The 23604-nt window shown below is 40.8% G+C and overlaps 1 protein-coding gene and 1 pseudogene across 2 annotated transcripts in view; both read left to right on the top strand.

Annotated features, from left to right (window-relative positions):
• Window positions 1–17046: 17046 nt before the first annotated feature.
• PIWIL2 (piwi like RNA-mediated gene silencing 2) overlaps window positions 17047–23604 on the top strand; it is a 68994-nt gene continuing 62436 nt past the window's right edge. For both annotated transcript variants that reach the window (XM_019714439.3, XM_074338244.2), the window contains exons 1-6: window positions 17047–17285; window positions 19272–19359; window positions 19499–19637; window positions 20134–20343; window positions 20966–21076; window positions 23278–23395. In XM_019714439.3, the coding sequence (XP_019569998.3) occupies window positions 17094–17285; window positions 19272–19359; window positions 19499–19637; window positions 20134–20343; window positions 20966–21076; window positions 23278–23395 (858 nt within the window). In that variant the 5' untranslated portion in view covers window positions 17047–17093. The remainder of the gene's footprint in view (window positions 17286–19271; window positions 19360–19498; window positions 19638–20133; window positions 20344–20965; window positions 21077–23277; window positions 23396–23604) is intronic.
• Window positions 18553–19033, top strand: LOC148755262 (large ribosomal subunit protein eL21 pseudogene; annotated as a pseudogene).

Raw genomic sequence — 23604 nt, forward strand, 5'->3', positions numbered from 1 at the left:
CACACTGCTCCCACAGGTAGGCTACATGCTGTCCAAGTCGGTGGTGTTTTTCCCAAGCTTGTTTTTGCCAGTTGTGTGTCCATGATTGTGATGACATAACTCAATGGAACATTGTATAAACTAGTAAAATGTGAGGGCTAAAAGAAAGTATTTCTGGTGAAAATAGGGTACATAGTAATTTAATTACATATTACATAAACGGGCAAAATATAAGTGCTAAAAGAAAGTCCCTATTTCTATGGAAACTAAGGTAAATGCTTTCGAAAAACTTATTAAGGGCGAGCTGCTGAAAAATAGTGTGGAATTAAGTTTTGGCAAGATAAATGTAAAGATGGGAGAAATTGTAAACATCCAGGGTAATTCTGCATTGAGATTGCTTCACACATTCTCTAGTGCTTTCACTTCTCATTCTGCTTTTGAAGAAACCAAAGCTGATGATCTTAGCAGTGTATTATGGGTGCGTGTGGTTTCCATGGTGCGCTAATCAGTGGACCCACCATACTCAAAGGAAAGGACTTGTCCCGACACCAAAAGACTCGTGGACGAATGTCCATTTATAAGAGGATGAATGTCCATTTATAAGTGATAAGCTCAAATGAGATATTTAAAATAGGTGTGTTTCTTTCATTTAAAAATATCCTCCACGGGTGGCCGTTAGCTCAGTTGGTTAGCGCACAATGCTCCTTACACCAGGGGTGCCAGTTTGAGCCCCGCATAGGCCAGTGTGAGCTGCGCCCTTCACAACTAGATTGAAACAACTACTTGACTTGGAGCTGTGGGTCCTGGAAAAACACACTTAAATTAATTAAGAATTAAAAAAAATTTTTTTTCCTCCAAAATATCAGCTAGGATTAGGTTCAGGTCTGAGAAATAGACCCCCCAATAACAGTGGCTTAAACAAAAAGAAGTTTATGTCTTTCTTGTAAAAACTAAATATCAACAGTTTGCACAGCTCTTGCTTCACAAAGCCCGAGGGTCTCAGGTTCCTTGCAGCTTATGTTTCGTGGTGTGAGGCCGTGGCCCTCATCCTCATAGTCTGAGTTGGACACCACAGCTCCAGTCATCGCATCCCCACCCCGGCAGCCAGATGAGTGGAAGGTTCCTATCCTGTCCCCCACCCCTTGCTAGATGGCGGGGTGTCTTATATCTCCTTGCAGGAAGGTTCCGGGAAGCTGTCCTGTTACATTTATGATTACATACCATTGTCCAGAGAGTAGTGACATGGTCACCCCTGGCCTCAAAGGAGGCTGAGAAATGCGGTAATTTTCTGGAATGAGCGGGTACCCTCCTAAAGTCAAGGTTCATTATCATGGAAGAAGAGAAGAGTGGACACTGAGGAACAACCAGCAACCTGTGTCACATCTATTTAACTTACTCCAAGAAGAACTGAACAACTACTGATCCCACTCGTGACAGAAGAACTTCTAGTGCAGCGTGGAAACCACGTGCTGCTCTTGTAACCACTTCCCGGCACACTCTGTGGTCTTCCCGCGCCTCTTACTCATCAGACAAAACCCCAGTTTTGGGTAAGTCTCAGTCTCCAGCTGCTCAGCATCTGCCCTGAGGGCCTGAAGTTGGCTGGAGAATCACCCACAACCAAGCTGAGTGCTCTCACCTTAAAACCAATGCTCTACTACATTTTCTAGTCCATTTATCCCCACTGCCCAGGGAGCGCTTCCTAACCTTTTCCTAAGTCCTCCAATACCTCTCCCTTCTCTCAGCGATGACGCTGTTGCTTGTTGCGTAAAGAGAACTGAAGCAGTAGAACTCCACACATTCCCACTACGGCACCTACCTGTCTCTGGGCGGCTGCGTCCAGGTGCACGGTCTTCCTCCTGTTACCGTGGATGAAGCGTCTGCACTCCTCCGAGACCAGACCCTTCACTGGGACACTGGATTCCTCCTCCTCTCACCTATTCAAAGGAGATTGCTCAGCAACCCCCAACCCTCCTACATACCCCAGTTTCCCCCTCTATTAGATCAGCCTCACAGGATAGAAATCAGCTGCTATGGATCCATCTTGAAAACAACAAATTTCCCTTCAAGTTTGCATTGGCCTCTAGTTATCACCTGTTTTTTTCTGATTCTCGCAGCACAATTTCTTGAAACAGTTGTCTTGTCTCCACTTCCTCTCATCCAGTCTCTCTTAAAGCCATTGCAGTCAGCCTTTCACTACTCCACCCCACAGCTCTTCTCAAGGTCATCAGAAAGACCTTTTCCAACTCAGTAGTAAATTTGCAATTTTTATTTAACTGACTCTATTATCACATTTGACATGGTTGATGACCCTTCCTTAAATACGTTCCTTTTCTTGGCTTTGGGGTCACTGTCCTAACTATTGCTTGTCTTGCTGTATGTGCCCCTCATCTCCTTTTCTGGTACCTCCCCATCTGCCCAGCTGTAAACATGGGAATACCCAGGGCTCAGGCCTTAGAGCGATGCTCTTGTCTGTCTACTCTCATTCCTTCAGCGATGTCGCCCACAATCATGGCTTCCAACTCTCTGTGTCTGAGACTCCCGATTTATTTTCTCCAGCCTGGACCTCTCTCCTGTCTCCTAGGCTGATGGTCTCCAGCTGCCAATTGTCCCATCTCTTCTTGTATGTCTAATAGGCAAATCAGCCCTAACTACCAATTTTGGGGAAATCCAGGGCCCAAAAATAACCCAGGAGAGTCCAGTCATCAAAATCCTGACTGTATTGCCACGACAAATGACTGCATTTTCAACAACTTAAGGGGAATAAAAGGGAAGAGTGAAGGAAGAAGTTTTCGATGAAAAGAGATGTAAGAGATATCACTCAGTTGCAATGTACAGACCTTATTTGGACACAGATTCTGAGAACTGCAGAAAACTCAGTATGAAAGGTCCATTCAAAGCCCTTGCCTGAGTCTAGAGCAGACTTCAACGTGGCTTCCAGCAGCTTGAGGCCACGTCCCTGGCACAACCCAGCCCCTTCTGCGTTTCTGTTTGGAAGCGTTCAAAGCTGTCCCAGAAATTGTTATTTGTTCTAGCTAGCACCTGACATAGGCCCCTGACTTCCCTTCTAGAGCATTTACTAAAAGGGGCTTATAATTGTCAATCCTCATTCTGTTTTTTTGAGATATATATAAAAATTTGTATCCCTAGAGTGTCTCTCAAGGACCTGAAAATCAGTCCTTTGAAATATTATCAAGAACGAGAAGGCGTCTTTCATCCCGTCTCTGGAAGGATAGCATCCTAACTTCTATAATTTCCAGCAGCTGACACTGCTGGCCTAGTCACAGTTACAATGACCACCTTTTGTAATTTTCCACGTGAGTCCTGCTCTCCTCCCTGCCCCTACTCTCCCTTTAAAATGCCCAGTCACCTCTTTGCAAATCAGAATGGGCTTTCTACTTTCCCCTACTGTCAGTAGTCACTAAATAAAATCTGTTTTCACCACTTTAGTATCTGGCTTTGTTTATCTTTGACATTTCTAACAAAATATAAAAATCATGACACAATCTGGGATATTTGCATATTGACTAGATATTCGATAATAGTAAATAATTATTGTTAGTTTTTTTTTAGGTGAGATAATGGTGTTTTGGTTATAATTTCTAAAAGAATAATTAGAAAAAAAATCTATCTAGAATGTTGTGGCTTCTCCCTGTTTCTAGCATTATCACTCCTGACCAAACTAACATCCTCTCTTGTGGGATTTTTGCAATTGCCTCTTAAATGCTGGGCCTGCTTCTGCACCCCGTCCCACCTCACTCCCCCACCAGTCTGTTCTCAACAGGACAGCCAGAGAGATCATGGGGAAACGTGCCATATCCTGCCACTTCCATCTCATCAGAGTGAAAGCCAAGTCAGTTCAATCTACAAGACCTCATGGCATCGTCCATGACCTTTGTGACCTCATGTCCTGCTCTCCTGGTTAGTCTACTCCAGGCACACAGGCCCGGTTACGTTTGTAGCATTTCAGGTAGGTCCAGCTTTAGGGGTTTAGCATTATTTTCCCCCTACTTATAACCCACTTTCCCCAGATACCTTCATGTCTTGTTTCCTCACTCCCTTCAGGTCTCTGAGACTTTCCCTGGCCACCCTACATAAATGAGTAATGTCCCATCTGCAACACTCCTTATGACTCTTTCCTGCTTTCTTTTTCTCCATAGCATTTGTCACCATCTGATATACTATCTATGTCCTTGTTTTGGCTGATATCCCACTAGAACATAAGCTATGTGAAAGTAGAGACTATTTTGTTCATTAGTGTATCTCCAGAACTTAAAAGAGTTTCTTGCACATAATAGGCACCAAATTCATGTGTTTTGAAAGAATGAAGGAATGAGTTATTGTGTGTGGTTGTAAGTGTGTGATAAGAATTGTTAACCACATTTCTGAGCAAGGGATAAAAGGACTTTTCAAGTGTCCTCGCTTCCTCCCCAGGGAAGAATGCCCCTCACTTTTCCAGGGAGAAAGAAACCCCTCATGGGCAGGCTTTGGGCCAATTCCATGTGCTGTCTTCTTGACTTCCACTGCTGAGTGTATAATCGGCACTGGTGTTTTCCACGAACGTACTGTGAACACTCAGAAATGCCCGGAATACCAGTGGTAACTACTGTTTGTAGAAAAGTGCTACTCTCTCTGTGACCCCACAACCCTGTGGCCCCTCTGAGCTAAAAATCTCTCTGATTATTTTCCTGGCTGGAGCATTTGGCAAAGGGAGGCAGCCTCCATCCAGAGGCAACCTTGGAGCTGCTGGGAGTGGCGGGGTGGGGGCGGAAGGGGTTAATATATGGAATTGTTAGGCATTTTTTTTGTCCTGAATTGCTGTGAAAAAATTACTGAGCCACTAGGAGCACAATTGATTCAAGTTTATAAAAATACCCCTGTTCCTCTTGTACCTGATCCTTCTGAACAAAAAGTCTGGCTGTGACAAGTGGTAAATGTATAGTTACTGGAATGGGACACAGTGGAGGGAGAATAATGACTCAGGCACCAGGGAGGGACCACTTCAATCCCGAGGGGCATTGGACAGCCAAGGACATTAATGATCTTGGTCCGGCAGAACTGTCTCTGGAGCTTCTGGTCCTCTCCAACTGTTGCAAGCCCTTTAAATTGAACTGACTGCTCAGTCGGCCATCCCCTGCAAAGTGACTTGGATTTGATCACCATTCTCTTTAATCTCAGCGAGGGGTCTATGGACACAGTAGGGGCTGGTCCTGACTCTCACCCCTTCCACACAACACACCTGTCAGCACCTCATCTCACCATCATCCCCTTTGCCATTGCTCAGTCATTCCACTTGGTGCATGAATGCCACTTGGCTGGTTGTGTGGACAGATAGAGCAGGGTGAACTGACAGCCCTTAGCAGTCCCTCCAAAAATAAGGACGGAGGTATTTGAACTGCTCTAGGAACCCTAAGGGTTACATTCCTGCTGGAAGGCCATGTTGGAGACACTGTTAATCTGTGTCCCCTGAATGCTGTTAGGTCCTATTTGGAAGGCCCAGCAATTGCAAACCATGACTTTTTTTTTTAACCAGGGGCACCATGAACACCCTTGGAAGGGTACATGGAAGCCAGGTGGCAACTTGCTTGCCTCCCGAAATGATGGCGACCTGAGGGTGAGTAATAAGAGACCATAAGAAAATAGCACCAGTAGATAGATCATGTGGCCCTCAGAGAACTGCACAGATGTCTTCAAAAAGAGGCTGCCCTTAATTACTCAGAGATAATGGACTTGTTATTTGTGTGCACTCTATGTGGAGTTCTCTGCATGACGGGAGTCATCCTACCAGAAAAAGTGCTATGAAATTTGTCCCTGAAGAGAATTTAGCTGAAGTGACTCTAGAAGGCATTAGGTTAGAACCCTTTCCAGTTCTTGAGAAAAGCTCTTAAAATAGTAGCTTCTACGTAATAAACCCTATGTAAATGTTCATTAAACAAACAACAAGCACATCAATACACCCAATAAAGCATATTATTCCTGTTATTCAAACCTTCCCTAACCTAACTGGTTTCTATGGTTTGCTTGATCAATTAGTAGGAGAAGTATTTTGTCATCTTCCTAGGATGTTGGTGAATTTTTCTGTTTCGCTTTGTATCCATCAGTTTTGTTTTATATATTTTGATGCTATATTATTAGATACATTTACATGTAGAATTGCTATATTTCCTTTAATCTTCTGTCTTTATTAAGTGATCCTCTTTTTCTCTAATAATACCTTTTGCTTTAAGGTTATTTGATCTGATGTTGATAAGGCAGCAACCAGCTTTTTCTGTTTCTTTTCTTTGTTTTTTGGTGAATGATTGCCTGATCTTTTTTGACTTTCAACTTTTCTGTATTATTGTGTTTTATGTCTATATCTATGAAGCATGGTATTGTTGGATTTTGTTTTTTAAATCTAGTCTGATAATCTTTGTCTTTTACCTAGAAAAGTCAGCCCATTTATATTTATGGTGATGATACACTTTTGATTACTAATCCAACTACTGAAGCAGTTGGATTTATTTTTACAACTTATTTTGTGCTTTCTCTTTCTCCAGATTTTTCTGTGATTTATTTTTCTTCTTTCTTGCCTTTTGTTTGGATTGAATTTTTTCTCATTTTATTTTTTTCCCTTTACTGAATGGAAATATATGCATTTTATTTCTTTAATTTAAAAAAATAGAACTATGATATGATTCAGCAATTCCACTTCTGGGTATTTATCTGAAGGAAATGAAAACAATAACTTGAAAAGATACATGCATCCCCATGTTCAGTGCAACATTATTTACAGTAAATATGGAAATACATAATTTACAAAGATATGGAAGCAACCTAACTGCCCATTGATGTATGAATGATAAAGACACACACACACACACACACACACACACACACTGGAATATTATTTGGCCATAAAAAAATGAAATCTTGCCATTTGTGACACCATGGATGGACCTTGAGGGCATTATGCTAAGTGAAATAAATCAGAAACACAAATACCATATGATCTCACTTATAATGTGGAACAAACACACAAATGAAAAACGGAACAACCCAAGCTCATAGATACAGGGAACAGATTGGTGGTTGCCAGAGGTGGGGGGGAGGGGGTGGGAGTAACGGTTGAAGGGGGGAAAAGGTACAAACTCCTAGTTATAAAATAAATAAGTCACGGGGATATAATGCACCATGGTACAGCATGGCCACTACAGCTCATAACACTGTATTGCACATTCGAAAAGTGCTAAGAGAGTAAATCTTAAAAGTTATCACAAGAAAAAAAATTTTTGTAACTATGTAAGATGACTGATATTAACTAGACTTATTGTGAGATTATCATTTTGCAATGTATGCAAATATCACATCATTATATTGTACACCTGAAGTTAGTGTTATATAACATATTTATACCTCAATAAAATTTTTTAATATTAGACATTTTTAATATGCGTACTTCGAGGGTGTAGAATTCATTGTTATTACCCTCTTCCAGGATCTTATAATGCTTTTATTCTAATTACCTCCCTCCTGACTTACATGCTATTTTTCTTAACCTCTTGGCTGTTTTGTAACTTCACTGTGTTTTACACCTCTTAAGCCCCTTACAGATCTTCTCAGCCTGATCAGTCTCTTTATATAACCAGCACTGTGGTGAACAGTTCTCTGTGGGCACTCACCGGGTCTACACAGATACAACCCCAAAATGCCTCGCCTCAGTCTTGCCCTGTGCATCTCCTGCTTCTGCCCTGAGGCTTCTGTGTTGATGCCAAGGCAGAGAACAGCATGGGACACCATGGTGCATCTAGAAAGCATAAGGGGTTAACATTCCTTGAGGTGAGTGTTTGACTAAGGGAGAGAAGAGAGTTAATGGATATATACACCCGCATTACTCCCCCAAGATGGGTAGTCTTGACATGTACTTTATATGGCTTCTCAAATGGTCCTGAGGGATCGAGCAACCAGATCTTTGTTGCAGTGGCCAAATTAATAATGCATCTATGGATGAGCTCTCTCTCCCTCTCTGCATCAGTCTTCTATGCCTCACTCCTGTTCCTTGGGATTATACTCCCCAAGAAAATCCTTGCACTAAACCTTTGTCTCAGGCTCCGCCTTCTGAGGCATTTAGGCTAAGCCACCCACCTATTAGACATTATTATTATTACTTTATTCAGTCAACTATGTGTTTGTAATTTCTTTTTTCATCTCAAACTTTCCTTCTGGTATCATGTTTCTTCATTGTAGTGGTTAGAAATTCCTTTAAAGAAGGTTTGTTGGAGGCAAATCTCACAGTTTGTGTTTATTTGAAAATCTTTTATTTTACTCTTGTTTTGGAAAGAAAATTTCACCAGATATGCAATTTACAGGTTGACTTTTATTCTACTTAACCTTTCAGGCCTGTGGATGATTCCAGGCTTGATCTATTGACTATATTAGTCAATGTGTATATATTATTATATTAATCCACTATAATATAATATAATATATTATATTAGTGCACTGTCTTCCAGACTTGATCTATTGAGCCAATTTTCATTCATTTATAGGTAATGTGTTTTCTCTTTGTGATTGATTTTTTAAGATCTTTTCTTTGGCTCTGGTATTGTGCAGTACAACTATGTGGTGCTAAGTGTAGATTTCTTTTTACTTTTCTGTTTGAGATTCACTGGGCTTCCTGATTATAAAGCTTTGTATCGCTCTTCAATCCTGAAAAACTCTCAGCCATTAACTCTTTAAATATCATCTTTCCTCTATTTCTCCATATTATCTTCTTCTCAAACTCTGTTGGAACTTCTATTCTGACTTTGTTCTCCATATCTCAACCTCTCTTTCACATTTTCCATCTAATTTTCTCTCTGTGCTACATTCTGGGTAATTACTCCAGATTTATCTTCTAATTCATTGTGTCTCCCTTCAGCCATGTCTGTTCTCTTGTGTAATTTTCCCTCTATTTAATTTCAATTTTTATGTTATTCATTTTTAGAAGTTTTTTTTTCATATCTGCCTAGTCAATTTTGATAGCCTTTGCTCTTTACTCATGGTTTTCATTGCCACTTGTATTTCTTAAAACATAATAAAGATTTATTTACATTTTGTGTCTAGTGATGCTTTTTAAAAAAATCTATGTGGTTCTGGTTCTGTTCACTGTAGTTTCTGTTTGTTACTTTTTTGTGTTTGTTTTTAAAGATTTTTATTGGGGAAGGGGAACAGGACTTTACTGGGGAACAGTGTGTACTTCCAGGACTTTTTTCCAAGTCAAGTTGTTGTCCTTTCAATCTTAGTTGTGGAGGGTGCCGTTCACAGCTTCAAGTTGTTGTCCTTTCAATCTTAGTTGTGGAGGGTGCTATTCAGCTTCAAGTTGTTATCCTGTCAGTCTTAGTTGTGGAGGGGGCAGCTCAGCTCCAGGTCCAGTTGCCATTGTTAGTTGCAGGGGGCGCAGCCCACCATCCCTTGCGGGAGTTGAACCGGCAACCTGTGGTTGAGAGGATGCGCTCCAACCAACTGAGCCATCCGGGAGCTCAGTGGCAGCTCAGCTCAAGGTGCCGTGCTCAATCTTAGTTGCAGGGGGCACTGCCCACCATCCCTTGCGGGACTTGAGGAATCGAACTGGAACCAGCAGCCTTCGGAGTTAGGAGCATGGAGCTCTAACTGCCTGAGCCACCGGGCCGGCCCGTTTCTGTTTGTTTCTTAGTGTGTGTTTTAAAAAATAGGTTTATTAAGGTACATTTTACATATCACAAGATTTACCCTATTTAAGTACACAATTCTGTAATTTTGGGTAAATTTAATGAGTAGCATAGACATCACCATAAGTCAGTTTTAGAACATTTTCATCACCCTAATAAGATCCCTCAAGTTGACTAAACAGGTCATCCTCATTTCCACTCCCAGCTCCAGGCAACTATTCTACATTCTATGTCTACACATTTGTCTTTCCTAGACTTTCTGTATAAATGGAATCATACAGTATGTGGTCTCTTGCATCTGGCTTCATTCACTTAACATAGTATTTTGAGGTTCATTCATCCATGGCATAGCATAGTAGTTTGTTCCTTTTTATTGCTGAATCTGTCCATTGTATGATTTCACCACATTTTGTTTAAACATTCACCAGTTGATGGACACTTAAGTTGTTTTCAAGTTTGGGCTCTAATCAATAATGCTGCTATGGACCTTTGCATGCAAGTTTGGGTGGATCTATGTTTTGATTTCTCTTAGGTAGTTACCAAAGAGTGGAATTTTTGATTCCTACAGTAATTTTTTGCTTAACTTTTTGAGAAACTGCCAAATGTTTTCCAAAGTTGCTACACTATTGCACATTCCCACCATCAATGTATTAGGGTTCTGGTTTTGCCACATCTGTTTTGTGTTGGTCTTAGCCTATCCTGTGTGAGCCCCCACAGACGTTTCCCTGACTGGAGCCAATGTCGTGGCTGGACAACCCTTGTGGGTTTTTTTTGGTTCTTGTTTTCCTTCATGATGGCAAGATGCACCTCAACAACAACCATCAGCGAACTTTGAAAAATCAAGGTTCACAAGTCCTGGAGGGTACACATTATGCCTGAGGGCTACCCAGCAAGGTCACAGGCACCTGGGGTTCTGCTTTTATTAGGGTGGAGGGTGGGCTGCCTAGGGTTTTGCCACTTCATGCTTTATTGTTGAATTTAAAACATAAGAGCAGAAATTAGGGCATGGGAAGAGAAAAGCAGGGGGCCTTCAAGAGGTCAGTTACCTAGGTTACCCAGGACTTTCTAAAAGGGGGACTTCATGGATAGTGATGGCCTGGTTCTTTATCTAGTTGTTTAGCTGGCAATATGTTTTTTCAAGATGGATGTCTTTGAAATGTGTGCCTCGGCAATCAAAAGCTTAATCTCAGACGCTTAAACTACATTATCCTTGCTGATGGTTATTATTACATTAGTCGACTAGAGCTGCCATAACAAAATACCACAGGTGGGTGGCTTAAGCAACAGATATTTATTTTTTTCAGTTCTGGAGGCTACAAGTCCACGATCAAGGTGTAGCAAATCTGGGTTCTGGTGAAAGTTCTCTTCCTGGCTTGTAGATAGCCACCTTCTTGCTGTGTCCTCACATGGCTTCTCCTCTTCGTTCACGTGGACAGAGAGATTTCTGGCATCTCTTCCTCTTCTTATAAGGACATAAATCCTATCTACTCAGAGCCTACTCAGGGCCTTGTCTTTATGATCTCATTTAATTTTAATTAAGTTCCTGTAGGCCCCGTCTCCAAATAGTCACATTGGGGGTTAGGCTTCAACATATGAATTTAGTGGTGGGGTACAATTCAGTCCATAACATTCTGTCCTGTGGTCCCCCAACATTCATATCCTTCTCACATATAAAATACATTCACCCCAACCCAATAGCCCCCCAAATTTTAACCCACTCCAGCATTAATTCCATGTCCAAAGTGTCTCACATAGATATCAAAATCAGGTATGGGTCCGAGTTGAGAGATGAGTCATCCTGAGGCAATATTCCACTCCTGCTATGAACAAACCTGTGAAGAGAAAACAGCTTTGCCTCCTGGGCCTGTGGTGGGAGTGGCAGCCATGAGAATCTCTGAATCACCTTTGGGATTATTCTCCCCTTTTCTTAAAGGATAAAGCATGTTGAATAGCTCTATTGTCCTGTTCTGTAGAATCCCAGAAATCCAAAATCTTCCCTTTAGAAAGCCTTCCTTTTTTAAATCCGCCTCTGTTCCCTTTAGTCCAAACTGTCAGTCTCTCTGCTGGTATAATCCCATCTCTGCTCCTAGCTTCTGCTTAGGTGGCTGATTATCTCCGTTGTTAATCATGGATAATCTCCTAATGGAGTGATTGTCTAGCCACACACTTGGTGTTCTCTCCAGAACGAGCTTTCTTATTTTTGCAATATGGATAGGCTGAGAACTTCCCAAATCTTCAAGTTCTGCTTTTCTTTTTGCTAATCTTTCCTTCACTTTATCTTTCTCCGCTTGCATTTTACTGTATATAAGCAGTAAGGAGAAGCCAAGTCACACTTTCAATACTTTGCTTAGAAATCTCCTCAGCTGAATATCCAGGATCATTGATCACGAATTCTACCTTTCACAAAACACAATTCAGCCCGGTTCTTTGCCACTTATAACAAGGATCATTTTTCCTCGTTTCTAATAACATGTTCCTCACTTCAATCTGAGACCTCACCAGAAGTACCAGTAACGTTTATATGTATTTCTACCATTAGTCCTTCCAAGGCAATCTAGGCTTTTTCTAGCATGCACCTCAAAACTCTTCCAATATATACCCATCATCCAGTTCCAAAGCCACTTACACATTTTTATGTTTTTGTTAACATCTGCACCCCAACTCATGGTATTAAAATCTGTATTGGTCAGGGATCTTCAGAGAAACAGAACCACTAGGATATATAAGGAATTGACTCATGTGATTATGGAGGCTGACGAGTCTCAAGATCTGCAGTGAGTTAGCAAACTGGAGACTAAGGAGAGCTGATGGTGTAATTTTGGTCCAAGTTGGAAGATCTGAGAACCAGGAGAGCTCACGGTGCTGTTCAAGACTGAAGGCTGGCGAGCTCAAGACCAGGAAGAGCCAATGTTTTAGTTTGATTCTGAAGGCAGGAAAAAGCTAATGCCACAGTTCCAAGGCAGTCAGGTAGGAGTTCTCTCTTATTCCAGAGAGGGTCAGACGCTTTGTTCTATTCAGTACTTCAACTAATTGGATGAGGCCCACCCACATTATGAACGGCAATCTTCTTTACTCAGTCTGCCGGATTCAAATGTTAATCTTATCCAAAACACCTTCCCAGAAACACTCAGAATAATGTTTGTTCAAATATCTGGGTACCCTGTGGACCAGTCAAGCTGACACATAAAAATTAACCATCACAGTTATTACCTGTCTTTTTTATTATAGCCATTCTAGGGCACTTGAAGTGATATCTCACTGTGGTTTTTATTTGCATTTCCCTAGTGACTAACGGTATTAAACACATTTTCATTTGCTTAATAACCATTTGCATATCTTCTTTGTTGAAAGATCAGTTCATATCTTTGCCCGTTTTTTTTATTGGGTTGTTTGTCTTGTTTTTATTGAACCTAATCTGTTTTGTGATTAATTTTTTCTTGTGAGCTCATATTTATTGACACTTTTAATGTGGGAGCTTTGGGGATCAAGTTGAGGGTGTATTTCTCTTGGGAGGATCTGTGTTTACCCTTGCCTGGAACCCAGAGGTACCACAGATATAGGTCCACTTCTAATCAAATCCTCCCTGTAGTTTTCAGGCCACACAAATAATGTAATTTTCTGCTTTTAATCTTGCTGTGGCTCTGGTGACCTTATTTTCTGAACAACAACAACAAAATCAGGATACGTGGTCAGAATGGAAGTACTTATGGGGACCAAGGGCAAAAATATTTGATGTCATGGTTGCCTGGGAAATCCAGATTGTATATAGTTACAGGGCCATCCTCACCGAGTTTTAAAGCCTGGCAGGGCCAAGTAGACAGAGTTTAGTGTTATGAAACTGTCATCTGTAATTTAATTTTAAATAATTTAAACAGCATGATATGTGTGTATCATTTTTAATCAATATCCTAGCGATGGTTAATTAACATATGACGTGCCCTGATGGGGGAAAATAAACTCCAGTACAGGTTGATTATCTGTTGCAAGATTCTAAGATGTCCACATTTTAGAGAACTTCAACCATCTTTATCTCCAATTAACACTGACACCGTATTGATTTTCCTTTGGTGAAATAAATAGTATTCATGATGTATGGATTGGCTATAAATACTGTACAAAGGCCACCTACTCTTGATGACAGGATATAGAAATCTAGGGAAACCAATGTGTATACTCTTTGTAATGGTGCTCTCGTTTAGATTACAAAACTGACACCTTCAGAAAACTATCTGAGGATTGCTATTGTGAAGATCTGCTGAACCCTGGCCCTAAAATATTACTTCCTGAGTATGGGATGAATCTTTTATGAAGGGTTTTATAAGAGTACCTATAAAGACAGGAAGCTGGGACTTAATCGAGTTTACAGAACAATTTGTATAACTGTTTTTGAGTGCACTTGCTACTAAATGTTTGCAAGGGCAACAGGATAATTCTGTCTATATGCTTTATAACATACATTGTAAGATAGCAAGGTTGTGGGGTAAAGAACTTACAATGTTATAATATAATGTTAAACAAATAACATCTACAAAGAGCTAAGTGGTATCCTGCCAATAGATTCCTGCTTTGAAAATCCTCCTGCTTTAATAATTTTCAAACTCTATTCTGATTTGAGAAGGACAGGAGAGTCCTTCAATGTATGGATTAAAACAAGGTACAAGATATCTGAAGCTTGGAAAAGGCTTCTCTTGCCTTATTCCATGCAGAGCATTTGTATGTCTCTACAGCATAAGCCAAGATCTCTTGAAGCTTGACCCCAACCATCTCAGAAAAACTGAGGTTGGAGCGGGTTCAGTTATTTGCCAAAATGGTTGGGAAAGGGGGAGACATTGGGTGAAAATATTCTGTAATTGCAGAATTAACCACCAATATTTTATATGGTTTGAAGAAAGCTCTTCTTGGCTCACAGATTCAGGCATCAATAAATAATGATAGCATTTATTGCAGGCAATTTTCTCATTGTGCTAAGTATTTTTGGTACATCTCATGAATGTGTGTACATTTCCATACAACCCATACAATGGATGCTTTTATTACTATTTTATATGTAAGGAAAGTGGATCGCAGAGATCACATAATTAGGTGTTTGAACATAACCTTACTCTTTCCTATTCACCACCTATATCTCTATATCCTCTAGGGAAGGATGGGGCAAGTCAATTTCAACATGAGCATGTAGGCTAAATCTGTTTACAGTAGTTATGCACCAAAACAGGTCAGGATCTTTAAAATGTGACCATTTTAACTCTTAGGTTCACTCCTCACTTCTAGGGCCCCATTTCCTGCACCACTTGGGGACGTACTTCCCTGGAAAGCAAGGGTGCTAGAAAGGGAGAGGCTCTTTTTGCAGGTGAGCCAATGAAATGGCTGGATATTGTGACCCCCTCACTCCGTTTGGCCAATGGGCTCAGGCACAGAGGCCCCGCGAGAGGACCGAAATGGGAGTCGGAGCATGTGGGTCCTGGGGCGTGGCAGGTGCGTTGAGCTCTGGGTTCTACTGAGCCCAGCAGAACCGGGCCAGAACTCGGGCCCTGGTGAGTAGACGCGAAGCAGCTGTGGGAGGCCGACGTCTCCCTTGTAGGCCGCCGGGCTTTTGCTCAAGCTCACAGTGGCGAGTGGGATCCCTCCACACCCACTGCAGACCTTCCCCTCCCCCCCCCCCAAGCGCAAGGGGCTCTGGGTCGCGGGTGAGGCCGGAAGTCGTTATTTGAGGCTGTGTGTGGAGGACGCGAGCCTTCGAAAAGGTGGGAAGGTGGTGGCCGGGACAGAGGGTGGACTTACGCGGGTTTTGGTTGGGCGAGAGTGTTGTTTGGACTGAACTGGAGGGCAAGACCTCCCTCCCGGTTTGGGGAATGGTGCTTTTCTCGGGGGTAGGATTTCCCTTCAGGGGCCTTCCGTCGGTTAGGCCTCAGTCCTGTTGCCCCACCTCAGAGCTCACTCCTGGAGGTGGGGTGTGTAGGTCTCGCCTGTCCCGGGACCCTTCCCTGTTGGACCTTACAGTCAGCCGACTCTCTGCTAGCTAATTAAAAGTGACAATCCACATAAAGGGCGGGCCTTCTGGAGGAGGTGCCCAAGTCAACGGACCCGACGATGGAGGTGAGGGAGCAGTGGAGAGAGGAGGGAGGATTCCAGAAATCCTGTAACTGGTAGGTGTTACAGCTCCTCTCAGGGTGTACCGGTTAGGTTCGGATTGTTCTGGATGCTTCCGGTGGTGGTAGGAGGGTGTGAACAGAGAGGCCAGGATAACTGGAAAGGAGTTTAAGCAATTAAAGGAGAGAGCTGTTCTAGTATTTGAGGAAGGGAGGCATATTCTGCCATCTTAGGTAAAAGAATTTAGTTAAAAAATTTATGTCAAATCCTGAACTACCTCCACATATAGTATTGACTTAGGAATTGTGTGTCAGTCTTTTCTTTGTATGTGTGGCCTGATTTCTGTGTAGCTAATACTTATGGACAGGTTTGTAAAAGTTGAGAAGAGGCTCGTTTAACTTTCAGTTAAGAAAGATCCTTCAGAGATCAGGGGTGGGTCAGGATAGTGAAGGGAGCCCCTTAAAGAAGGCGTCCTAAAATCTATAGGTTATAAAGTGATTTTGAAGACGCCTCGTGGACCTGAGAGTTGGAGGACAGGAAGAGCCTCATCCCTGGTTACCTGAGTGAGAAAAAGGGGTTAAGTGTTACCTGAGATTCAGCAGGTGTTGTAGGCTCAGAGCAGAAAGGGTCTGTCCCTGGAGACCTCAGTTCTGGTGGAGTTTGAAAAGTTTTATAGAGGGGAGGGCCGTTAGCTTAGTTGGTTAGAGCGTGGTGCTGATAGCACCAACGTTGCCAGTTCGATCCCCGCATGGGCCACTATGAGCTGTGCCCTCCTTAAAAAAAGAAAAGTTTTATAGAAAGGAATTGGATAAAGATGCAGATATGTAACTAAGGAGATCAAGGAGGAGATGGAACAGTATAATGTGATAACGGACTGGAAAAAATTAGGACTCTGGTAAAGGAAAGAAAGGCCAGAAACAAGCAAAACCTATAAATATTTATTGACAAAGTGATTTTATGATACGGCTGTATTAACTAAACATTCTTATGGTCATGCATAAAAAGTACTTCTTTCTACGATATGTAGTTAACATATAGGGCTGAGTTGTCTGAGAGGCTGTTTGGGTAGAAAATACAGGTAAATTCAAGGAGAGCTTGGCCTCTAATGGATTGCTACTGGAGAGTGTTTAGATTGTTCTGGGCTAAAGGGAAGCTTTTGAAGTGAACATGAAATAGGATGCTGGTTGTATCCCTGGTCTGACCCAAAGTAAGTTTTATTTTTATTTAAAAAATTTTTTTAAATGCTTTGTGAGTCTGTCTTGAAGGAAAAGGAAAACAATTGGGAATCTTTAATCTTTATAAAATGCTGACAGGTAATTAACCAGAACAGGATCGACGCCCGTGTCAATCTGCAGCCTCTCCATGGATCCTGTCCGACCACCCTTCAGGGGCGCTTTTCATGGGCACCCACCTCAGTGTGTACGGATGCCAGGCTCTTGGCCACAAACTCCTAAACCTTTGGACTCAGCTTTGGGCAGGGCAAGACCTGCAGGCAGAGGCCATATGTTTGGAAAGCCAGAGGAACCAAGCCTGCAGAGTGAGCCAGCACAAAGGGTAAGACCATGATGTCTGGACGCATAGTCGCAGCATACAGCTTATCATCAGAGGAAATAATGGATTTCAAAGTGCTTAGAAAACTGTTAAGTCCTATAGGAAAACAAGGGTTGTTTTTTGTTTGTTTGGTTGTTGTTTTCTTCCTTTAAAAAGTAGTTGCATATTTCAGATCCTAGAGTTGAGAGTCTAGGAAAAGTGCCTCAGAATGAATGCTAGATGGACTCGGGTAAATGCCTTTGTTCTCTGGCTTATATGAATATAAATACATACCGTGTTTTCCCGAAAATAAGACCTAGCTGGACAATCAGCTCTAATGCATCTTTTGAAGCAAAAATTAATACAAGACCTGGTCTTATTATATTATAGTAAAATAAGACCCGGTCTTCCGGTCTTATATTAATTTTTGCTCCAAAAGACGCATTAGAGCTGATGGTTAGACTAGGTCTTATTTTTGGGGAAACAGGTCATAAATGGTAGGTATAAAGATACAGCATTTTGCTCTCCTGAGTATTTAGGTTTTTAATCTGAATTTGGCTCTATGGTATTAACAGCTACTCTTGCCTGTGAGGTAATAATTGTTAAGAATGGTTCCTTTCAGATGGCTCTTTGTCCAAATCATAAAGAAAAAGAGGATCTTCAGCTGTTGTTACTGCTTGTATGTGCTTTCTTAATCTAATTTTGTAGCAATTTTAAGAATGGCATTTGTCTATAATTAATAAATCTCAAATAATAGAATTAACAAATGTAGGAAGAATGTAACAATGCAGTTATGATCATTTTAAGCAGAGTTGCTAGCGTCAAATATATTCTGTAGAAAGAAAAAATTGATGACAGTAATTTTATACTTGTACTCAGATGAATTGCTTGAGTATATATGTGGCCGCTCAAACTGGTGTAACAGCAGTAAACTTTCAAGCCTGCTATAGGAAAACAGTAGCAAGTTTTGTTGGAGGTTGTTTAAACAAACAAACAAACCACCCAAACCTCTGATACCCTAAAATAATCCATCTTTTTTGAAAATATATTAACCAGTACACTTGTTCCCTCTTGGATATAATGGTCCACTTGGGTGTATAGGAAATGAACCAGAAAAATACTGTTATAACAGTATAACAGAATGGAACAGAATGGAATTAACTTTACTGTTATACATGGGCTATAACTATTTATGCTTAAGTAGTTATACATGGACTATAACTATTTATGCTTAAAAACCTAATATGGCTCCTGTTCGGCCAGGACTGCCATCTTCTAGTAATTCGTCAGAATGACCAACACAAAGGGAAAGAGGAGAGGTAACCGCTGTATGTTCCCTAGGTCTTTTAGAAAACATGGAATTGTTCTTTGGCCACATACATGCGAATCTACAAGAAAGGGGATACTGTAGACCTCAAGGGAATGGGCACTGTTAAAAAAGGAATGCTCCACAAATGTTACCATGGCAAAACGGGAAGGGTCTACAGTGTTACTCAGCATGCGGTCGGCATTGTTGTAAACAAACAAGTTAAGGGCAAGATTCTTGCCAAGAGAATTAATGTTTGTGTTGAACATATTAAGCACTCTAAGAGCCGAGATAGCTTCCTGAAACGGGTGAAGGAAAATGAATAGGAAAAAAAGGAAGCCAAAGAGAAAGGTACCTGGGTTCAACTGAAATGCCAGCTGCCCCATTCAGAGAAGCACACTTTGTGAGAACCAATGAAAAAGAGCCAGAGCTACTGGAACCCGTTCCCTCTGTATTCGTGGCATAAGTGCAAAAAAATAAAAGACCTCTGTACTGTTAAAAAAACACAAACAAAAAAACACCTCATATGACATAGTTATGTGTTTCTTAAAAACTGTAAGTATTTAAACATTTTTATTTACTGTAACATTTATAGACTTTAAAGAAGATGATTTTTATTATTTACCAAGACTTTAAGAACACCATCAATGTTTCTGAGGTTTTAAACTACGTCTTGGAATGACTTGATTTTTTGCCTTTCATAGGAATCTGGGAGTTTGGTCTCCATGTTCCGTGGCCTGGGACTTGAAACAGTGTCCTGGACCCCTCCAAAACGAGCAATGCTTCCTTTAGGTATGTAGGAAAGTAACTTGAGAAAACATGGTGGTATGTATGATTGCTTTGTTCTTAAATTCATAGTTTATCTTCAGAAAAATAACTATATGACATGTTCAACTCACAGTTATAACTGGGGTTTGATCCTTCCTTTCAGGTAGAGGCATTTTAGGCCGAGGCTTGTCTACCAGTATGGTGCAGAAGGGCAAAGAAGAACCCCGTCCCGCTTCTCCAGATCTGTCATTGTTGGCAGCTGGGGATAGCAAGATGGCAGAGGCCTCCGTTGGTTGGAATAGGTGGGTAAAGGTGTCTTCTCAGGAAACCGTCAAAATCAGATGAAATATCCCTTTAAGTTCAAAGGAAAACTTTTAAAAGGTGGTATTATTTCACAAACAATGTATGGTTTTATAGTAAACAATGGATACTTTCCAAGAGTAGTCAGCAGCTACTGATCCAATCAATATTTAGAAAAGGGTAAAAAAGTAGTTCTCCACTGGGCAGTTCACAATTTCATTTGCCCTCTTAAGAAGTTAACCTGTAGTGATTTTTTAATCTAAGTGAGTCAAACTCCCACCTCAATTCTACCATGGAAGTTGGCCCTGAGAGTAAATATTAGTAGCAGTTGGTGAGTGCGTCATGTGGACATACTGAACTTGGGGAGAATCCCAAGGCTTGAGTCCCTCTTTCTGACTCCCCCAGGAAGAGAATGTAGACTTGGGGGAATTATCTAGATGGAGCAGAGATAGAAGCATGATTAAGAAAGTCCTGATTTGCCTCTTTTTAACATTTCAGAATGCTTGGAAGAGGAAATTCAGATACATCTGTATTACCATTGGGAAGAGCAGCTCGTGGTATAGGCAGAGGTATGTTCAACGCTCCTGGTGCTGTCGGTGACATGCCTTCTCGGGGTCCTGCCCAGCAGCCGTCACTGCCACCTCCTCCCCTTTCCTCACTGTGCTCTCTGGATCGCCTTCCACTGGGGACTGCAGAATGCAAGGAAAAGTAAGTCAGGAGTGTGACCTTCTTTGCTTGGTAGTGATGTGGGAGGGGGCCTTCTCATAGTATTGTAAATGCTGTTTCTGCTGTGTCTGAGTCCTCTGTGGGTGGTAGGTACTGCAGAGTTGTTCAGTTTTTTTTGCTTGTGGAAAGAATGACAAAGAGATGGGACAATTCCTGATGAAGTAAAATGAGGTTAATGATATAGATAGTATGTAGCAGAGAGTGAACTCATGACTTCATTTCCTTCCCAGTTCATATGTAGACAGTTCTTCGTCATGTTGAAGATAAGACAAATCACTTAGGAAAAGTATTGCAGCAGTTCATTTTTCTCTATGGAATTAATTATGTTCTTAGTTAGCTGGCCTAGTTTATTCCAGTGATATTACTAGGACAAATAGGGTGACCTTGCTTCTCTAATTAGAGATAGCTATTCATTTATCTACTAGTCTTTAAAGCTTGCTTTTGTATGTCTCAATTCTTGTTTTATGTGTCTAAGCAAAGTATGAAATATTACTTCCTTTCCTTTCCTCTCCTTTCCTTTCCTTTCCTTTTCTACCTTTGTGGTGTGGGTTGTTTGGTTTTTATGGTTTTGGTATGTGGGTGCTTTTGTTTTTTTATTTTCCAGACTGCTTCTTGTGAAGCAAGGATTAAAAGGAGTACCTCAATCTTTGGGATTGAACCTTATCAAAATCCAGTGTCATAATGAAGCAGTTTATCAATATCATGTGACTTTCAGGTATTCACAGCTTTTTTTCTCTGTATTTGTTCACTTAGAGAGCAATAAGGAAATCATTCCCCTGGAATCACAATATTTTTCTGTATAATTCCTGATGAACCTCTCCCTCACCCCCACAATAATGCATGAAATCGGATCATTGCAATAATTTTAATGTTAACATTTTTTTTTTTGGTATTTAGCTATATTACCAATTCAGATTTTATTTTAATAGGTGCAGTTTTATAAAGCATGAGATTAGAGATGGATTTATTGTGGAGTTACCAAAGCTTAAATTCAAGACTTTGCATTTATATAGATCCCTTTCATGACCTTTTAACTTACTTTTTATTTGTAATTTTGCATTCCTCTTCTTAAATTCCCTCCTCTTTGCATTACCTTTCCCCCAGTGGTATAAGATGCACCTCCCACGAAACCTGGATCTTCCCTGCATGAATCGCATGCCAATATTTGATGGCTCTCCAGCGACAGTCTAGGGTTAAATGTGAGGGTGAAAAATCGGAGAAAATAACTTTAATATTATATCAATAACTTTAGGATCGATCATACTTTTTAAAAAGTAAGAATTCGTATTAGTTTGTGTTCTCTTAAAATCTCAGGAGAGTCATTAGCTAGAGGTTATTTTGCTGGAGTTATGAACATGAATGAGCGTTTTGGAATATCTGTGGAAAAATTAGGAAGATGGAAGACTGAATTTTTGAAGGATAGCTACTAATTGGTACAGGAAGAGGAAGTGGAGTGAAAGAAGAAAGGAACAGTTAGGCAGGAAAATACCCTAAAGACAGGTTACAAAGACCAAAGGAAGGGCCCATTTGAATGGTGAAGAGATGCTTGACTTTGGGCACAGGAAAATATTGTAGAATATGCTTTCAAGAGCATATTCTAATGATATTCTAGTACTTTGTTAGAGTTATGGAGGAAAAAACTAGACTAAAAGAACAAAGGACAGCATAAGATAGCCAGTGAATTGGCCACTTATTTAAATAGTATGTAAGGGAAAGGAGAAATGGGATGATAATTAAAGAAGGTAGCAGGATTGCTTTAAAAGTTTCTATGAGGTAAGAAAAAGCTGAGCACACATGACAGGTGAAGAGAAAGAGCCAGAAAAGGGGGTGAAATTGAACCCTGGAGAGAGGGCGGTAGTGGGAATAAACCTGTTCTACAATGTAAGGGAAGGAGACTAGCATTAATGAGAGGGAAGAACCCTTTCTCTGGAAACGGGTTGACAAATGTTAATGAAAGAGAAGAGAGTGTGAGGTGTCAACATTGACCAGGAGAAGACATGGATTCTATAAAGTTCCAGATTGTGGATCTGGACCTTTGAAGCCACAATGAGAAGAGCATGCCAGGCCAATGAGAGAATACTGAGAGAATACATTACAGTGGACTGGCTGTCCTATAGTTTCCACATACTACATATGAAGGGAGTTTGGAAAGCCATCTATAAATATTGTGTTTAGGGTATAGCACCATATATGTGTATAAATTCTTTTGAAGAAACATTTTGAAATGTAATGTCAGTATGTAAGTGTTAGTTTTGGGGACAACTATATTGGATTACCACCAATAAAGATTTTGTACTTGAGCATGCTTGACTCTTTTAGTCTTGGATTTATTTAAACTTTGCTGTTGTAGAACAAGGTTGTGTTACTGTGATGGAATGGGACAGTTATGGTACAAAGTAGCTACTCGAGTTTTTCAAAGCTGTAAGATTTGTGGCAGTGAATCACTAAAAAGTTGAAATTGCCATGAGTGAAAATAGTTTAGAGTAAAATCCCATAATAAAGGTTTGCTGGAACATAGCAGTGCTCATTGGTTTGCATATTGTCTTTGGTGCTTTTGTACTATATCGACAGAATTGAATAGTTGTAGCAAAGACCATATGGCCCATAAAGCCTAAAATATTTACTATTTGGCCCTTTATAGAAAAAGTTTCTGACCCTGTGGTCTAAATTCTGGAAGAATATATGCTAACATGCTGAGGCAGTGGTTTTCGGGGGTGGAATTATGGGTTGTTTTTATTTTTGTCAGCATCCTTAGGTCAGAGTTCTTTTTCTAGTCAGATAAAATAGTTGAAGTTTAATGTGACCACTAGATGGAGCAGTAGTTACAAGAGACTGCTTCTCTAACGTATTGCACAGCTGTAGTAAAGAAAGACTGCTGTTTGAGTCAAATTCAAATAAAATCCTCTTATTTTCTAGCCCCAGTGTGGAGTGCAAAAGCATGAGGTTTGGCATGTTGAAGGACCATCAAGCTGTCACTGGAAACGTCACTGCTTTTGATGGATCCATTCTCTATCTGCCTGTTAAGCTTCAACAAGTGAGACCAAACCGGAAATGTATTTCGGGATGAAACCTAGGAGTATTCTGGTGCTTTGAGTAGTGGGAAATCATAGACTTCCTGAACATTTGAGTTGTATTTTCCTATTCTTAGAGGGAAGGCAGATTTTGCCATAACAAAGCAATGGCAAACTGAGAAGCTTACATTCGAGTTCTTCAAGAAGTCCCTTCTCACCTAAGAGGAGTGGT

This window comes from Rhinolophus sinicus, chromosome 15, assembly GCF_057876585.1.
Source record: "Rhinolophus sinicus isolate RSI-liver-muscle chromosome 15, RSI-T2T, whole genome shotgun sequence".
Taxonomy (NCBI): Eukaryota; Metazoa; Chordata; class Mammalia; order Chiroptera; family Rhinolophidae; genus Rhinolophus; species Rhinolophus sinicus.